The sequence below is a fragment of the Ochotona princeps genome, chromosome X (assembly GCF_030435755.1).
Source record: "Ochotona princeps isolate mOchPri1 chromosome X, mOchPri1.hap1, whole genome shotgun sequence".
NCBI classification, from domain to species: Eukaryota; Metazoa; Chordata; class Mammalia; order Lagomorpha; family Ochotonidae; genus Ochotona; species Ochotona princeps.
The window spans coordinates 31,187,781-31,206,840 of NC_080865.1; the positions used below are offsets into that span (position 1 = coordinate 31,187,781).

A 19,060-nucleotide genomic window follows, 5' to 3' on the forward strand; every position below is an offset into this window, starting at 1 on the left:
ACTTAAGAGTCTAATCTGGGAAATTTGCAAATCATACTATTAATGTGTACTCTAAGCTCTCTCAGATGTATCCATGAATAATCTTGGAACAATATTGCTTGTATTCCTGTCATGGAACAGGTTTTGTAATCTTTAAAAGAAATGAAAATTTATATAATAAAGTTTGAAATAAATGCATGTATGTCACTTTTATCAGATCATTTCCATTATGATTATTCCTTTCTAATATGTCCAAAGTATTTATTTATAAGAGTCGGATTGATAGTATTTAAAACAGGAATATTTCCAAGGTAAGGAGTGCAAAGTTTTGCTGTGCGTGATCTTGGCTTGCTCAAAGGTTTTGTCAAATCAAATTCACATAAACAATAAGTCTTAACATCAAATTGATGAATGATTCAGAGAACAATCAGAGGCAGAGATGACACCTCGGGGATGTCTCACACTGCCCTTTTCATTTCCTCTTATGGTGCAATTTTTGATTTAGAATTAAAGGGCAAGTTCCTTCTGACCATAGTGTATGAAGACCTTGATCTAACAAAAGGAGCCATTGATTTTTAAAATGTTGAATTCTTAAAGATTTATTTAAGACAGATGAGAGGGACAAAAAACCTTCCACTTGCTGTTTCATCCCCAAGTGGCCACAACAGCAAGGGCTGGGACAAGCTGATGGCGGGAACCAGGAAATCCATGCATGGCTCCCATGGGTGGCAGAGGCCCAAGTACTTGAGCCATCTTCTGCATTCCCAGGCATGTTAGTGTGTAGCTGCATTGAAAGGGGAACAGACAAGGCTAGACGTGAACATTGCCTTTAAAAAGATTTTTTTATTGGAAAGACAGATATACAGAGAGGAGGAGAGCCAGAGAGGAAGATCTTTCGTCCAATGATTCACTCCCCAAGCAACTGCAACAGCCAGAGCTAAGCTGATGCGAAGTCAGGAGCCAGGAGCTTCTTCCAGATCTCCCAATTGGGTGCAGGGTTCCAAGGCTTTGGGCTGTCCTCAACTGCTTTCCCAGGCCACAAGCAGGGAACTGGATGGGAAGTGGGGCTGCCGGGATTAGAAGCAGCAGCCATATGGGATCCTGGTCGTGTGCATGGCGAGGACTTTAGCCACTAGGTTACCAGGCCGGGCTCTGAACATTGCCTTTTTAGACTTCATTGTTTACATAATTTAAGTGAGTCCCTATTTTCCAGTCATCCAATGCCTCATGCGTCCAGATTTTTACAGTAGACCAGCTCTAAAGACCAAGTACTGGATCTTCATAAAAGCGATTTAGAGAGAACATTTTGTTTCCTTTGCTCATATAAGTATAGTTACCCTATTTCAGGGGAGAATTGGCTCATGGTGGCAACAGAGTGGGTTATCTAGACCTGAAGTTAGCACTTTGCAGATTGATGTCTTTTAGCAGCTTTGTATTATGAAACGCTGCAGACGAGGTGGCTTAAACAATGAAGTTTATCTCCTCAGTGCTAGAGGCTGAAGTTCAAGATCAAAATACTTGTGGGTTTTGTTTATTTTTAATTTCTTTAGAGGCAGAGTGCCTATATGCTGGATCACTCCCCAGCATGTCCACAACAGCCATGATAGGAGTAAGGGAGTCGGACACTGGGTCTCCGGGTCTCCTGAGCCAGCACTGTTGTTTCCCGGAGTGCACAGTAGCAGGAAGTGGAACTTGGGAGCAGAACCAGGGCTTGAAAACCAGCACTGGGACATGGGATGCCAATGTTCCAAACAGCTTCCAAAAAGCATAGTCAGATACCCCAGCCCCAGCCTCATTTGAATCCAATCACTGTTGTAATGGGGATTGAGGTGTGGGGGTTGGAGGATACTCCTCAGACCAGAATATCTGGTTAAGGATGTCCACTTGGATTAATAATCAATTTACCTTTTTTTAAAAAAAATTTTTTATTTGAAAGGCAGAGTTAGAGAAGTAAGTAGAGAGAGAGATCTTCCATCTTCTACTTCACCCAACCCCCCAAGTGGCTGCAACTGCTACGGCTGAGCCAGGTAGAAGCCAGGAGTCTGGAATTCCATCTGTGTCTCTCATATGGGTGTCACGGTCCAAGATTTTGAACCCTTTGTTGCTTTTCCAGGTGCATTAGTAGGCAGCTGAATTATGGAGCAAGCCGGACTACTGCTGCCCACATAGGATGTTGGCATTGCAAGTGGAGGCTTAACGCACTATGTCACAATACTGGCCCCTATCAATTATCTTATAATCCACCAAGTCACAACTACGATGCAGGGCTCACTGGCCTAAAATCAGGGTATCAGCAAGACTGCAACACTTTTGTAGGGCTCTAGAGGAAGTTTCCTTACCTCTTCCACTTTCTAAAGGCCTCTCCCTCCACTTTCTAACCAGCAATAATGGGTTGAAACTTCTAGTGTGCATCTCTGGTCCCTGCCTTCTGCTGCTTCACCTGTGATTAGATTTGACACACTTGAGTGACAGAAAATAATCTCCCTGGGAGAAGGTCAAGTGATGAGCAAATACTTGCCTCTCAGACGGAGGCGGGGCAGGGTAGGTGGAGAGGCGGCTAGGATAATGTTAACGCAGGCTGGTTCCTCTCCTGGCTGCTTCACTTCAGATCCAGCTCCCTGCCCATGGCCTGGGAAAGCAGCTGAAGATGACCCAAGTGCTTGGGCCCCTGCTACCACGCTTGGTCCAGATGAAGCTCCTGGCTCCCAGCTCCCTCCTGGCTCGGCCCAGGCCATGGTGACCATCTGGGGAGTGAACCAGTGCGTGGAAAACCTTTCCCTCTCTCCATGACTCTGACTTCTAAATAAATAAAAATTTAAAAAATTACATTTGCAGTTTTAATCACTTATGACCAGAGGACTCGCATATTCTCTGCTTCCAAGGACATTTCTGCGGTGCAGTAGTTAGCTTGCCAGGATTATCCTGGTGGGTTCCCCAGACAGGCTGACAGAGTAGTCCTGTCTACTGTGGTGATGCTTCTACAGCCCTGTTAATGCCCTTGAGATTAAAAGAATCAACACATGCTAGAAAAGCTAGCTAAACGATAGGCAGGATACTGTAGAAATATGTTAACAGGGTTGCCTAGGGATTGGGGCAGACCTAAGGAAACTATAAACATTAAAGCAAAAGGGAGACTGTTTAGAACAGAATGTATAGGGACGCAGTTAATGGCAGACCAGAGATTAATATGTTAGAAAAGAAGCTAGACAGGAACTTCAAGACACAGGCCAGGCCCTGATCACCAAGACATAATCAAGTTGAGGGCTTTACATTTTATCCCTTTGAGTCCTTTTTAAATACTTGGTTATTTAAAAAGCAGAGACAGAGATCTTCATTTGCTGCTTCACTCCCCAGAGACCCACAACTGTCTGGGCTAGAAGATAAACACCAGGGCCCAGCGGCATGGCCTAGTGGCTAAAGTCCTCCCCTTGAAAGCCCCGGGATCCCATATGGGCACCAGTTCTAATCCCGGTGGCTCCACTTCCCATCCAGCTCCCTGCTTGTGGCCTGGGAAAGCAGTTGAGGACGGCCCAAGGCATTGGGACCCTGCACCCGCGTGGGAGACCCGGAAGAGGTTCCTGGTTCCCGGCTTCGGATCGGCGCGCATCGACCCGTTGCGGCTCAGTTGGGGAGTGAATCATCGGAAGGAAGATCTTCCTCTCTGTCTCTCCTCCTCTGTGTATATCTGGCTGTAATAAAATGAATAAATCTTTAAAAAGAAAAAAAGATAAACACCAGGACTCAGGAACAGAATCCAGAGTTCCACCACAGGCGACAGGGACTCAGCGACAGCAATGATCAGCACCTGCTCTCTTTCAAATAAAGATAAATAAAACAGATGCACAGGTTGGGCACTGCCACTGTGGTTATACTGCCTTACAGGGCACCCGCATCACATGATCAGATCCCGTCCCAGAGTCCTGCTGTCTGCGTCCCGGGATGCAGCGCGGCTCTCTGCCACCCATGTGGGGCACCCAGATGAAGCTCCTTGCTTCTGGCTTCTGCGTACACCTGTTGTGCGCCTTTAAGGTTAGGTGATCTCTGTTTCTCTTTCAAATAACTACAATAAGTAATTTTTAAAGATTTATTTAGCTAAAAGTTACAGAGAGGAAAAGAGAAAGGGAATCTTCCATCCACTAGATAGCCACAACTGTGAGCCAGGAACCTCCTCCAGGTCTCCCACGCAGGTGCAGGGTCCCAAGGCTTTGGGCCGTCCTCTACTGCTTTCCCAGGCCACAAGCAGGGAGCTGGATGGGAAGTGGAGCAGCTGGGACAGAACTGGCGCCTATATGGGCTGCTGTGGTCGCAGGCAGCTGCTTAAGCTGTTACGACACATTGCCAAGCCAGAATATCTTTGAAATAGAATAAATATACTTAAAAGTAAACCTATTTTCCCAACGTCATCAGCTGTATTAGTTGGCTAGGGGTGCCACAAAGTGTTGGCACTACTGCTTGCTTCCCAGGTCCGTTTCCCTCTGCTGGGCTGGCCTGGTTGTTCAGGAGATATTCTCTTGGCTTGTGTCTCTGTATTCTCTCCTTAGGAGGATACACCAGTTAGACTGGATCACACTCCACCCTAATGACCTTATTTCAAATTAATGCTCTTCAGAGATCCTATCTGCCAATACAGCCAACAATGGTTAGAATTTTCACAGACGAATTGTGGAGGAGACACAATTCAGGGGCACAATTCAGATAACATGGGGCTTAGGTCTCCTTTCGTCTCAATTCTTGTCTTTCCTGTTAGTATACTGAGCAGCTGCTCAGTGCCACTCATTCGGCCACGTGCTGCCAATCATAAGTCATCCATGTGCTCTCCTGCCTCATGAGGTGAGCAGTGAGATAGGGAAGGCGGCACTTTAAAGCTGTTAACAAACGCCATCCCTAATGTTCTTGGTCATGGGTGAGCGACCAGAAAAGGTCGTGCCCTCCCGTCACATTTCCACGTTGGGAGCCACGTTAAAACTGAGCTAACTTTGGGGTTCAATGAGTCAGCAACTTGTCAAAGCGGGAGTCGCGGATTTGTGACAGGAGCCCGGCGGCTGGCAGCAGCAGCGTGCGCCATCAAGTCGCCCGGGACTGTGACGCCACCTCCCGCCCATTTCCTCCGGGAGGGTGGGGGGGTGTGAGGGCCTCCGCCCCGCCCCGCCCTCCCCCACCCTTCCCCGCCCTCCCCCACCCTTGCCCTCCCCCACCCCACCCACGTTCTCCCCGGCCGCCTGCGAAGACTCCCAGAACGCGTCGCCGCGGCCTTAACAATAAAGGCCAGCCGGCCACGCCTGCGCTGCGGCAGCGAGAGGCGGGCCAAAGCTACGCCGGCAGCCGCGACGCCATTTGCCGCTGCCGAGCGTGGGCGCCGGCGCATCTTGGGAGAAGTCCACCGCGAGGCTCCCGCGCACGCCGCTCGGCCCCCGGCGCTAGGTCGTCCCGCACGCTCCCGCCCGTCAACCCTTGAGCGCAGCCTCGGACAAGCCGGCGCCGCCGTCACCGCCACGACCACCAACACCAGCACAGCAGTTAGAAACGGCGCGAGGTCACCGTCACCACCATGCCGAAGAATAAAGGTAATGCGGTCCGCACCCGGGCACCGGGCTCCCGCTCCCTGCCCTCGCTGTCCGCGTCGCCCGGGCCGCAGTGACCTTCCCGCCCGGATCTCCCCTCTCTGAGCTGGATGCCCTGCCTGCGACTCGCGGCTTGGGAGAGCAGTAAGGAAGTTACTGATGTCTCCCAGTGTGGTCACATTGGGGTGGAGCCGACGCCATTTTTGTAGAGCCTCCTGTGGGAGAACGTGGGCTGTTGCTTCGCTTTCGCGCCAGACTCAGTAGGCATGAGAGCGACCGGAGGGAGACGTCCCCCGAAGCGGCCCCGGCTTTCCAGCTGGGTCCTCGTGTTACTGCCGGGCCTGAGAACTCAGCCCCAGAAGCAGTGCTGAACTTTAAAGGAGGAATGCTTGCTTTTTGGGACCGTCAGGTGCTTGGCCGGCTTCTTTGTAGGCACTTGTTCGGTATTATTGAGGCCACTCCGCGTCCCTCGGAAACCATGGGGCGAAAGCTAGTGTGTGTGTGTGTTTTAACGTTTCAGCTGTGGCGCTTGATTCCCCTCCATTGCTTCCCAGGGTTTAACTTTATTCCCTCACACCTCCCTCATTCGAGAAAGAACTTGCTCCGTATTCTGCCAAGTGCTCCACTATTGCTTCAGATCATGCATGTGTTGTAGGAACAAAGCCCTTTTAGTTCCCTTCCATTCTGAAGTGGAACGTGTAGTAATGCTCGGACTCGGGGATGTTGGTTTGTGGTTTCCCAACTGGAAGGCGTAATGGAAGAGAGAGCGAGGCACTCCTGAAGAAATTTCTTTGTGTAGATGCAGATTGTTTTTTATCATTTTCTAAAACATCACTATCTTTTCTCGAGGCAACTTGAGCTAGTGAAAGTAGGAGAAAGAAAGAACACTGTGTTCTGTGGGAGAGGAGTGAGTGAGGCGATATCTTCTTTGATCATCCGCCCTACGGACCTCGGCCCCCGACTAGGGCTTCTGTGTTTCTTTGTAGCTGTTGCAGCTCACTGCCCCTCGGGGTCCTGGAAGTCCTGTGCAGTAAGTACACAGGTGACACTGTGTTTCACAGATCACACTGCTAGTAAAGACACAATGATGCACATGGTATTTGGAAAGCCTTGGAGTTCACTTCTAATCTGTGCAATGCCGATTTTTTTTTTATGACATCCAGGGATAGCTTATTCTCTCCCCCTCCCCAGATTTCAGTGATGAGATTTCCAATTTAAGTTCTAAAGGGCACGAATAGTATCTGTCTTAATCACATTGAATGGCTGGGACTTGACACTAAGAAGATGCTCAGTAAATATTTGTTGGACCAAGTCATTTGTCTTGTTCATTCCACCCTTAGGTAAATAACAGGGTCCCCTTTGTTCCAAGGGAACAGGGCTTCTGTACTAAGATACATAGTTTCCTGATCACGTTGCGGTAATGTTTATCATGAGAACATTTGGAAATGATCAGGAATACAAAAAAATATAGATAATAGAATGAGTACCTAGGAATCCATTACTCTGTAGTTGGGAATTGGAAATTGTGGCGCAGTGGGTAAGCCACCGCGTGCAAGGCCAACATCCTGTGCAATTAGCAGTTTGGCCTATTCTGCTTCCTGTCCAGCTCCTCGCTCATGCCCCTGCCAGCCCTGGGAGAGACCCAGGTGCAACCCTAGGATGCTGACTTCCTGCTGGCTCCCACACTGCCACTCAGGGAGTGAACCAGCAGCTGCAAGAGAGAGCTCTTGTCTCTCCCTTGCTTTCTGTGAGTCTGCCATTCAAATCAAGAAATATTTAAAGAAGGAAAAAGTAGTACCAGTTGTGGTCATGCCCCCTTTGTGCCCCTGCTTTGACTCTCCCAAGAAAGAGCACCCTTGCTGGGCTCAGGGTTTCCTCGTTCAGGCACAGGTAAAACCCAGTAGGCTTCTTAATTGCCTTTTTTTTTCTTTAACAGGAAGGCTACTTTGCAGGGACTCTGAATTTTATGAATTGAAACTTGCTGATATAGGAATAAATTTACTTTTTCTATTTTTTTTTTCTTAGTTGGAATGCAAGATGCCCTGTAAATGTAATGTGATGGTCGTACAGATGGAAGCATTCCCATGAACTATGTGTTGGAGGAGTTGTACTTTGAGCTGATTCTGTGAACTTATTTCCTCTACAAGATCGTAGAAACCTGTCCTCAAATTGAAAAAGAAAAAAAGGGTCTCACAGAGCTCTTGGGATAGTGTTTCTTATTTTGAAGAACTTAATGACATATAATTTTTAAATAACCAAACCTTTGGGCTATTCTTGGTTCATTGTAAGACTTCTTAAAATTCAGGTATATAATCAGTGAAGTTATGCATGATCCTGGCCTCTGGTCTGAACTTCTGATGTTGAATAAAGGCTTGCAATAAGACACTAGTGGTCTGTCTTTTGTAATATTTTTGTTTCTGTTTGGAAAGAGGGAGACAAGGTGTTTCAGAAGCTGCTTCTCTCCCTAAGCCTTCCGCAGCAGAGGCTAAGCTGGAAAGCAGAAGCCACGAACTGCCCGAGCACTTCCTGTGCTTGGCGCCTCATGTCAGCTGGTTCACTCCCTGGGAACTCAAATTGGAGGCTTGGACAGGGCTGGCAGAAGGCTGGGTACCTCAGGCTTGGATCAAGACCCAGAGCCTGGAATGGAACCCATGGCCTCCCTCATAGGACAAGAACATCCTAACAGACTCAACAGATGTCTTAACCACCATAGTTTGTTTAGTTGTTCACTTTTTCTGCTTTGAAGCTCTTGACATGAATCCCTTAGAGCTTTGCTCCCACCTTTTGAAAATGGCTACCAGTGTGGTTTAGACTCTGGAATTTGAACAGAATAATGTTGAGGGCAAGAAACAAAAAGGATTAGGAGTGAATCTTAGGTGAGTATCTTGGGAGCATCAGTGAACCCAATTGGCAGGAATAGATGATTGCTGTTAACTGATCCTGTGATGGACAAGTCAAGTTTTGAATAGAGATTACAGTGCTTGCACTGTCCTGCTACCAAAAGGTTGCAAACCACAGTTCTGTGCAGTCACTGCTCACTTAATTTTGTGCAGGCCCCTAAAGGGAGCTGGCATATTGGGCCAGTGGGCTGAATCCCAGCCACTCTGCATCTATGCACCTCCTTGCCAGTGAAAGATGGCCCAAGTCCTTGGGTCCCTGCACCCACATGGGAAGCCTGGTGAAGCCTCTGGTCCCTGGCATTGGCATGAGTCATCCTTGGCTGTTGTGACCATTTGTAGAGTGAATCAGTAGAAGGATGATCTCTGTCTCCATGTACCCCACTAACTGTCTTTCAAATAAATTCCTTAAAAAGATTTTTTTCCCTTAGTATTGGAAAGGCAGAGCAGATTTATGGAAAGGAGAGACAGATCTTCCATCTGCTGGTTTTCTCCTCAAGTGGCCACAGTGGCTGGATCTGAGCCCATCTGAAGCCTGGAGCCAGGAGCTTCTTCTGGGTCTTCCATGTGGGTGCAGGGTCCCAAGGCTTTGAACCATCCTCCACTGCTTTCCCAGGCCACAAGCAGGGAGCTGGATGGGAAGTGGAGCAGCCAGGACACGAACCAGCATCCTTGTGGGATCCTGGCACATTAAGCTATCGCTCTGGCTCCAAATAAAATCTTAAAAGCACCTAAGATTTCAGTTTTGACAAATATGTATGGGATTGTACTTTTTTGGAAAGGTTGGGTGCTGAAGTGGAATATTTTTCTGTGTAACTGTATGTGTTACCTGCTGTTTGCTGTCAGTAACATCCCAAAAGAAATTCAAAGGAGGATAGAAGGATAGTATAATTATGTTTAATGTGGTTGGTAGTTGTAAGCTCACTGTGGATAACTAAATTAGGTGAATTTTAAATTTGATTTTTATAAGCCTTAATTTAGCCACTTTTCACACTGTTCTGTAAATAATTAATATCTTCCCTTCTCTCTCCAACTTGTAGGTAAAGGAGGTAAAAACAGACGCAGAGGTAAGAATGAAAATGAATCTGAAAAAAGAGAACTGGTGTTCAAAGAGGATGGACAAGGTAAGTGTTTGAGCGGCCAGTTTATCAAGAACCTTCTGTCTGCTAGCTAACTCCTCAAGTGGCCCCAGCAGCCAGGGCAGATCCAGGAGCTGTGTATGGGTCTCCCACATGGGCAGCAGGGGCCTAAGCACTTGGATTGTCTTGCATGCCCAGGTGCCTTGGCAAGGAGCTGGATTAGAAGTGGAGAGGCCAAGACTGCAACCATTGGACATGGCCGAATGGGATGCCCACATCACTGGTGATGACTTAATGTGCTGTGCCGCAACACTGACCCCAAGATTTACTCTTTTTTTTAGCTCATTGATTTTTAAATATTTAGCTGTTTGAAAGGCAGAATTTGAGTTTCAGTCTCTTCGTTTATTTCTGGAATGTCTGCAAGAGGTAGGGCTGGGCCAGGCTGAAGCCAGGAGCCTGGAATGCCATGTGAGTCTAGCACGTGGTAGCTCAATACTTGGGCCATTATCTGCTGCTTTTCCAGATGCATTAGCAGGGAGTAAGATTGGAAATCGAGCAGCAGAGACTTGAACTGTGGGTTGTATTACAGCATTGCAGTTGGCAGCTTAACAAGCAGTGCCACTGTACCAATCCTTTTAAGATGTTTTTAAGCAGTAACTTTTGCTTTCAGCATGGACTTGTGCTCTGTGAATTTATTGTATAAGGGATTCTGTTTGTAATCCTAGTAGTAAATCTCTTGTCCCTTTTGCTCTTCTCTGTTTGTTTTTTCCTACCCAAACTTCTACATAGCCTTTCTTTCAGTAGTCATTTCCCGATCTACTCAGTCTGCACTGGGGAGAGTGGTTTAGACAAAGTTCAGCCTGGAAATCTGTGCTTCATACTTTTAGTGTTGGGAATTTCTTGCAGATATCTTGTTACAATTTATGATTTTCTTTTGTAAGGCCTGGGGCTGGAGCTAGGTGCACAGTGGTTGCTGGCAGCAGCCCAGATCCCTCAGCAGTCACCACTGCCTCCCTGGGGCTGCATTGGCAGGAGGGTGGAGCTGGAAGGCTGAGCCCAGGCCATAGCCAGCTGCTCTGATAGGGCACAATAAGGTCTTTACCATCAGGGCAAATGCCCACTCCTTTTATAGAATTTTCAGTAGATTTATTTATTCTGTGCAGATAAGCTTCCGAAAGTTAAACAATTCTCCAGGCCTTCATCCTTGCCTCAGCGTTTGTCTTCAGCAGACAGTGCTTGTTCATATTTTCCCCTTTTGGGAAGAGAGGTTCCACCTTGAAGGTTCTGGGCTCACTGTGTTCTGAGTAACTTGAGCCAGTTTCAGCACCATGCTTTCCTGGGTATGCTTTTAGAAGCACTTTGGCAGAAAGTTTAGTGTTTCGGGGCCAGAGCGGTGGCTCAGCAGGCTAGTCCTCCAGCTTTAAGCACCAACATCCCGTATGGGTGCTGGTTCGGTTCCCAGCTGCTCCACTTCCCATCCAGTTCCCTGCTTGTTGGCTTGGGAAGCCAGTAGGACCCTGCACCCGCATGGGTGAAAAACAGAGAGTGTAATGTTTTACTTGTATACATCTTACTGGCTTTCTGAGAATTCTAGAATTATCTTAACAAGATGTTAACTTTTGAATTTCTTTTATTTGACAACTGTACCAAAACTCTGTAAGATGTCCTTCAAAGATTTCTGAGGAGATTCAGGTTGGGCAGGGTTTTTAAATTGTTTCTTTTTGTTTCATTTGAAAGGCAGGGAGGGAGACACAGAGGGATCTTTGGATCTTTTTGTGCCAAGGTGACTGCCAAATGCTTAGAACAGCCCAGCCTGTCCAATCCAGTGTACCATGCAGGCAGCAGGCGGCAGCTCTCACCTGCTGCCCCCCCTTAGCAGGAACCTGGCCTTGGAAGCAGCAGACGCTCCAATGTGGGATGCTGGTGTTCCAAGCAGTCTTAACCACTGTGCCAAACACCCAGCGCTGGCCAGGCTTTGCCTGTGAAAGACTGATGCTTTGTACATTTCAGAACAGGCCACCTTTGATTTCTAAAAATAGAGCAGTCATGAAAACAACTACCAGTCTACTTACTCAACATGTGTAATCTCATTAGAACCTTGCTTATGGTTCTGACATTAGCTCGGTGTTTATAACTCCCCCATCCAATTACTGCTGTGCATATTTATTCCCATTCAGTGTATCTGTCTTTCTCGCCACTCTGTGTGGGTTCTTCAGTTGCTTTTGTCAAAAGTGAACAGTATGTCATACCCTCCTTTCTGCTCTTCCCCTCAGAGTATGCTCAAGTAATCAAAATGTTGGGGAATGGAAGATTAGAAGCAATGTGTTTTGATGGTGTAAAGAGGTTGTGTCACATCAGAGGGAAATTGAGAAAAAAGGTAGGTCTGGAGGTTTGTTCTTTTTTAATATACAGTTGGCTAAAGTGAAAATGCTTCTGCAAATCTTATGTGTTAAGAACCTTGCTTTTTGTAAGTTGCTGATTCATGTATGTTTGATTTACCTGTAATATTAATCAAGACCTTTAGTGCAGCTTTTCTGCATCATCCGTGTTGGCAACCTCATATAAAAGCTTTAACCTGGATCCAGATGTTGAGTAAATGGTAAATCCGAAATAATGGGACTGCTATGAAACAGTTGGCCTGCCCAGCTTTTAATAAAATAGGAAACTGTTCGAGCATCAAGGAAACTTAACAGCTGGTAGATTCACAGGATGTGACTCTTGTTTCCATCTGTTATGGAGGCTGGGGGGTTAGCTGTTAAAAGCTATGAAGATAATTCTGTTAGGTAAATGTTGAATTACTGTTACATTTTCCAAATGTGATCATGAGTGGATTGCCTTGTGACGTGATGCTTAATTAGCCATCACAGTGTTTTAGCAGATTTACTAAGCATGTTGGTTTAAATAGATGTTTAAGCTTGAGGTACTAATTCTTCTGTTTCTGAACTGAAGAGGTTTTGGAAGCTCTGGGCCCAGGGATACGAAGAAAGGGAAGGAGAAAACCACTCACCGTTTTGTTTTCATGAACTAGACAGTTACCACTTGATAGCTCACAGCCGCAGAGAACTTGTAAACCAATCATTGTTACTCTGCAATTTTAAGATTTTTATTTTTATTTGAAGGGCAGAATTAACAGAAAGGTAAGGGAAGACAGGAAGAGGAAGGTGGGGTCTTCCATCTGCTGGTTCACTCCCGAGTTGACTGTAACAACCAGTGCTGGGCCTGGCTGGAGCCAGGAGCCTGGAGCTTCGTGTGTCTTTCCCAAGAGGGTGAAAGGACCCAGAAATTTGGCCTATCTTCTGATTTCCCAGGCAAATGGGCAGAAAGCTGGATGGGAAATGGAGCAGTTAGGGCTTGGATCAATGCCATTATGGGATGCCAGCACTGCAGGCCTTGACCTAACCCCTCTGCTGCAGTGCTGGACCCACTCTGGAATCTTGATTTTTATTTTTAAAATATTTATTTGTTTGTTTGAAAGGCATTTACGGAGAGAGAAATGTTCCAGTTGCTAGTTCAGTCCCCCAGATCGCCACAAAGGCCAGTGCCGGGCTGTGGTGAAGACAGGCACTCCTCCAGGGCTCTCATGTGAGTGCAGGGGCACCCAAGCACTTGGATCCTGCCTGCTGCTTGCCCAGGTGCATTAGGGCAGAGCACCCAGGACTAGAACTGGTGCCCAGATGGGATGCTTATGCAGTGACTCTTCTTTTATAGGTTTGGATAAATACCTCAGACATTATATTGGTTGGCCTCCGAGACTATCAGGTAAATATCATTTATAATTTTCATTGTTTATTGAAGCCACTTCTTAAGAGCCTTTGAGTGAGATAGTAGATTGTGATCCCAGAAGTTCCCTCCTTTTTGGAATGAGTGTTTTCTGCTTTTAACTTATGAATCTGAATCAAAATCTAAGAACTCTTCGAGGAAATGCAGCTGAGTGAGTCAGGCTTCCATTGCCCCTGGCCCCACAGCCGGCTGGTGGAGGCAGTAGGGCAGGTGCGTGAGTAATGGCATGTGCGGGCAGCGCCGGGAGTGTGTGGGCAGTGGGGATGAGCGCTTAAAGGGGAAGTGGTAGCTGGCCTTCATTATTTCTACCCTGACTCATTGAGTCTGAAATTAATTTGATTTTCACCTGCAAAAATTTATCACCATGTGCTTGTCTTTTTTATGGTCCTGATTCTATTTTGATCTTTAGAATGTATGTTCCAAAATAAAATAAAAACCAACACTGGGAGCTTTGTGTTAAGTCGCTGATTATCAACCATGGGTGATTATGTGCTCCAGGACATTGCCAGTGTCTGGAGACGGTTCTGATTGTCAAAAAAAAAAAAAAAAAAAAAAACGCTGGGTGAGGGGTGCCAGCCACAAATTGATACAAAATACTGACACCATGGTTGAAGATGCCTGTTTTGAATTTACACAATTTTAATGCTTGTTATCTTCTTTTGCTTAATGATGTGAGAATAATTGACGGGTAGAGACAGCAAAATTCTGAAAGGACTGAGCTGCTCTGCTTGTACCATGCCAGCCAGGGAAAGGACTCCTGAACTTGACTTTACATGGAATCAGGCTTCAGGAGTTTGATACACCCTAAGAAGCAAGGTCTGTTTCCTGAGGTCGTTCTAGTAGACTTAGATTTTTAAATTGCAGTGTTTGATCACCCTGAAAATTATGGTCGCAGGAAACTTTAATGTTTCAAAAGACTTGTAATCAAAGGATAATAATTAAAAGATTATATGTACACAGTTCTGACTGAAGTCAGATCTGTAAATATCTTTAGCTTATTGTCCATCCGTCTAATCATGTATGTGAGTATGTATGCATGTAAGTGAGGTTTTTTCAGAGGTTATGAAGTAACTAAGATTTGAAATATGGAGGAGGCTTTGTAATAGAGCAGAGAGATTCTATTTTTAATTCAATCAATTATGTGGCTGATAATATTTTTATCATGATCAATCCTATACGTTACTTGTCTCCATTTAAGGACAACAAGGCTGATGTAATTTTAAAGTACAATGCAGATGAAGCCAGAAGTCTGAAAGCGTATGGCGAGCTGCCAGAGCACGGTAATGTCTGGGTTACACTAATGTCATCTGTTTAGGTGAACGAATATGGCTGGAATGTTGTGCATTTTTGCATTTGTTTTTGTACTTAACAGGATCCGTTTCAAGTCGGCCTGCGTATATTTTATAATGTTAGATGCTATAAGAAAGAAAATACTGGAATTCTGTTTGTAATAGAGATTCTTCTGTTACAGAGTTAAAAGCCTGGGAGTTTGGCTTAGTGTCAGTCAAGAAAATAATGTTTGAGCCTGGCACGGTAGCCTAGCAACTAAAGTCCTTGCCTTTTATGCACTGGGATCCCATATGGGCACCAGTTCTAATCCCAGCAGCCCCACTTCCCTTCCAGTTACCTGCTTGTGGCCTGGGAAAGCAGTTGAGGACGGCCTAACACCTTGGGACCCTGTACCTGCATCGGGAACCCTGACTTTGCTCTGACTTTGAATCTGTGTGGCTCCGGCTGCCGTGGCCACTTGGGGAGTGAGTGAATCAGTGGATGGAGGATCTTCCTCTCTCTCTCTCCTCCTTTTGGTATATCTGACTTTCCAATAGAAATAAAAAATAAATCTTTTAAAAAAAGAAAATGTTTCTCTGCTACTTGTTTTGAAATTCTATAGATCGTGGGTGTTTTTTATGTTAAAAAAAGGAAAATAGTTACACATTATTCTTTGTTTTTATGGTGTTGAGTCCATCATATCCAAACTCCGTCTCCCAAATTTTCTTTTAAATATTTACTTATTTTAAATGAAAAGCAAAACAAGAGACAGACTACATCCCATCTTCTGGCTCACACTCTGAGGCCTACAGCTGCTAAGGTTAGGTCCAGCTGAAGCCGGCAGCCTGGAGCTCAGCGCAGGTCGTCACTGGCCAGAAGCTGGAATTGGGATCAGAGGCAGTGTTGGGGCCCGGGCACCCAGCTGTGCAGTTCAGCAAGCTCAGCCGCTAGAACCTATAGTCTGTTTTCTCCCTGCAGATGCCGAGCTAGTATCGTTTACTTTTAAAAAAAAAATAATTCCTTTATTTGAAAGGCAGAGTAACAGAAAGAGATCTGCCATCTGCAGATTGACTCCTCAAATGGCCACAGGAGTTCAGCTCCCCTAATGGCCACAACAGCCAGAGCTGAGCCAATCCGAAGCCAGGAGCTTCTTCCAGGTCTTTTCCACGCAGGTGCAGGGTCCCAAGGCTTTGGACTGTCTTTAACTGTTTCTCCAGGCCACAAGCAGGGAGCTAGAGCATAAGCAGAGCTTCCGGGATTAGAACGAGCGCCTGTATGGTATGCTGGTGTGTGCAGGGAGAGGATTTAACCACTGAGCCCTCACACTGGGCCCAACAGTTACTTTCTTGCTGTTTCTAATCTTGAAAACACTAGCATCATGGGAGTAAGACTAGCGTGTGCTTACTTGCTTTTTTCTTAGTCCCATGATGCCAGCGTTTTCAAGATTATAAAAGCTTCAGAATTAGTGTGATGGTAAACTGTCTTACTAAAAATGCCTTTGTGGACCTGATGTGATAGCCTAGTGGCTGAAGTCCTCACCTCATACACACCGGGGTACCCTTTGCTGTCAGCAGGGAGCTGACTTGAAAGTGGAGCAGCCACGACATGCACTGACAACCTATTTGTGGCGCTGGAGCCGCTAGTAGCAGCTTCATGTGCTGTATCAGAATGCCTGCTGCAGGAGAGCTTTTTTTTTTTTTAAGATTTATTTTTATTACAAAGTCAGATATACAGAGAGGAGGAAAGACAGAGAGGAAGATCTTCGTCCAATGGTTCACTCCCCAGGTGACTGCAGCAGCTGGAGCTGAGCCAATCCAAAGCCAGGAGCCAGGAGCTTCCTACAAGTCTCCCTTTGGATGCAGGGCCCAAAGCTTTGGGCCATCATTGACTGCTTTCCCAGGCCACAAGCAGGGAGCTGGATGGGAAGCGGAGCTGCCGGGATTAGAACTGGCACCCATATGAGATCCCTGGGCGCATTCAAGGCGAGGACTTTAGGCGCTAGGCCACTGCACCGGGCCCGAGAACTTTTCTTAAAATGAGCATTACTTCCCTTTTGTTAGGAGGCTGACTTGGATGGGTTGCCTTTTGTGATGCAACATTGGATGTGGGATCCACTTAAACTAAGTTGCTTGTTTAATGATGTCTTGATTATATTGAGCGTGTGTGCTTATCGTTTTAGCGAAAATCAACGAAACTGATACATTTGGTCCCGGAGATGATGATGAAATCCAGTTTGATGACATTGGAGATGATGATGAAGATATTGATGATGTAAGTAGATGCACCTCACGTTTGGATTTCCGTGAACAGAAATCCACAGAGAAACCAGCTCTTTCCCATAGTGGATTCCTTTACTTCTAATAATGTATCATCCTTCCTGTTATGTTCTGAGTCTTACCAAAGGCTGGAAATATCCAGTTATTTAAAAGAGAAGTAGTCAAACTCTGACTTTCAGGATTCTTATAATCCTCTTCATGATTTCTCCAGAAAAATATGAATTGTTGTTTTGCAATATGAATGCCAAGCCCTAGAAGTGTAAATATCCGAAGAGCTAGATCTTAAGAAATTTGGTAGGCAATTGAGAAATACCGGATCGTATCAAAGGGACAGACCTTCACAATTAATGGTCAAAGAAAAATCTTGTTTCAACTTATGAAGCATTGGAATTATGACACATGCTTTGTGAAAGCATTGTTCAATGGGTCTGCCGTTTTGGCAGACTCTTGATTTCTAGTTAGTGTATTTATTTTGAGGCAAGTATTTTTCCTAATAATAAAGCAATAGTGCCCACAGACATGTATGTGCATTGTGTTGCTGTTTTTATTATATTTGAATAATATTCAAACTTGGTCTTCTAGCAGCATAAATTGACTTAAATAATTAGGGTAATATCAGAAGTTGGGTCCATCTTCTCAACCCTCTACTGAAGATGTCATTCACAAGACACCTTGTATATTATATTCCACTAATGCTTTGTAATACTTTACTTTTACTAATACTTTACAATAGCTAGAGTAGTAGTTTTTGCTGACCAAGACTGTGCAATAAGATCACCAGAGTTTTTTTTATAAAGCCTGGTGTTGGGGAGTTGGATTCAGGAACCATGTGTGATAACATTGAGATTGCACAGTGTAATTGTGTAGTTACACTGCTGTAACAAGTTGATTTAGGAAGATAATAAGGTCAGATTTGCCCTGTAGTTTTTTTTTCTCATTTTTAAAATATTTACTTATTTGAAATTCAGTTCCAGAGAGGGAGAGAGCTTCAGATGGCTGCGGTGGCCAGGACTGAGCCAGGCTGACGCCAGGAGCTTCGTCTGCCTCTCCCATTTGGACTTCAGAGGTCCAAGCACTTAGGGCATCTTTGGTTTTTCCCAGGCCATTAGCAGGGAGCTGGGATTGGAAGTAGAGCAGCTAGGACACAAACTGGCACTTGTGGGAGTCCAGTGTTGTAGTCCATGGCTTCTCTCTCTGCACCATTACACTGGCCACACATTTGGTCCTGTTAGACATCCTACTCGCCTGTGTGGACTGCCATCACCAAGGGAGACACTAAGCTTCATCCAAAATATGCTGCGCAATAGAACATTACCAATGAGAGCGTAAAGATTTGTTAACAGACTAGAATTGAGAAATGCCTGATGCATGAAATTTCTTCATCAGACTAGGTTTGTTTCCCTGGTGGCCTAAGGTGGTGAAATCCTCCCTCATATGCAGTGCACTGATGGAATGTAAGAACTTTTCCTTTAATCTGATGTTTTTCTCCCTTTCAGATCTAAATGGAACTCAACATTTTACATTCCAGCTTTGCTGAAGATTGTCCCACAGTTTGGAATTTGGCCACGACCCTCAAGAGAAGATTCAAATTTCATTAGCATGATTGCAATTTGTTAAGACAGACTGATTTATTATTTCTAAGGTGTTTGTTGCTTTGAAAACTGGGTAATGCTCAATAATCTTAAGTGGGATATTAAGCGCACCTTGCTGTTTGGATGTAATGGGAATTATGGGTAGAAGACCACATCTGTGAAAGAAGTTGCATCACTACCTTCCCTGCTTTAGCCACTTCCTTTGCGTAAATAGATGTTTTGGATAAGCCATTTGTGTTGTTCTCATTACGGACTCTGCGTAAATCCTGGTTTGGACTAGACTGTACAGTTTTTCTGTATACTCTAGTTACCTAGGTGTTCTCTAGACATTTTAATAAAATGTAAAGGGTACATATTTGCATGTAAAGTTAAAAGAAAAGTCTGTTTTTTGTATTTAAGTAGCATATTGCTATTTTTATACTAATTTTGGTATAATACACATTCTTTTCATGATCTTATTTTGCCCTGAATTTATCTATGAGAAGCATTTCTAAAATGTAGTTTGAAACAAAAACAAGTTTTAATAATTGTGAGTTTGTAAGATTAGTAGTTACAGAGATTGAACACTAGGTGGCACACATTTACCATTGGAAAACTGATGCAGGAAACTTCCCAATCAAGTAAAAA

At 45.2% G+C, this 19,060-nt stretch overlaps 1 protein-coding gene across 1 annotated transcript; it reads left to right on the plus strand.

The window, feature by feature from the left end:
- The first annotated feature begins 5,191 nt into the window (after nucleotides 1–5,191).
- Nucleotides 5,192–18,786, plus strand: EIF1AX (eukaryotic translation initiation factor 1A X-linked). The gene is made up of 7 exons (XM_004587942.3): nucleotides 5,192–5,543; nucleotides 9,478–9,561; nucleotides 11,790–11,893; nucleotides 13,225–13,275; nucleotides 14,495–14,576; nucleotides 16,745–16,836; nucleotides 18,338–18,786. Exons 1-7 carry the CDS (start codon nucleotides 5,528–5,530, stop codon nucleotides 18,341–18,343), a joined length of 435 nt encoding a protein of 144 aa, XP_004587999.1. The 5' UTR covers nucleotides 5,192–5,527; the 3' UTR covers nucleotides 18,344–18,786.
- The last annotated feature ends 274 nt before the right edge of the window (nucleotides 18,787–19,060 follow it).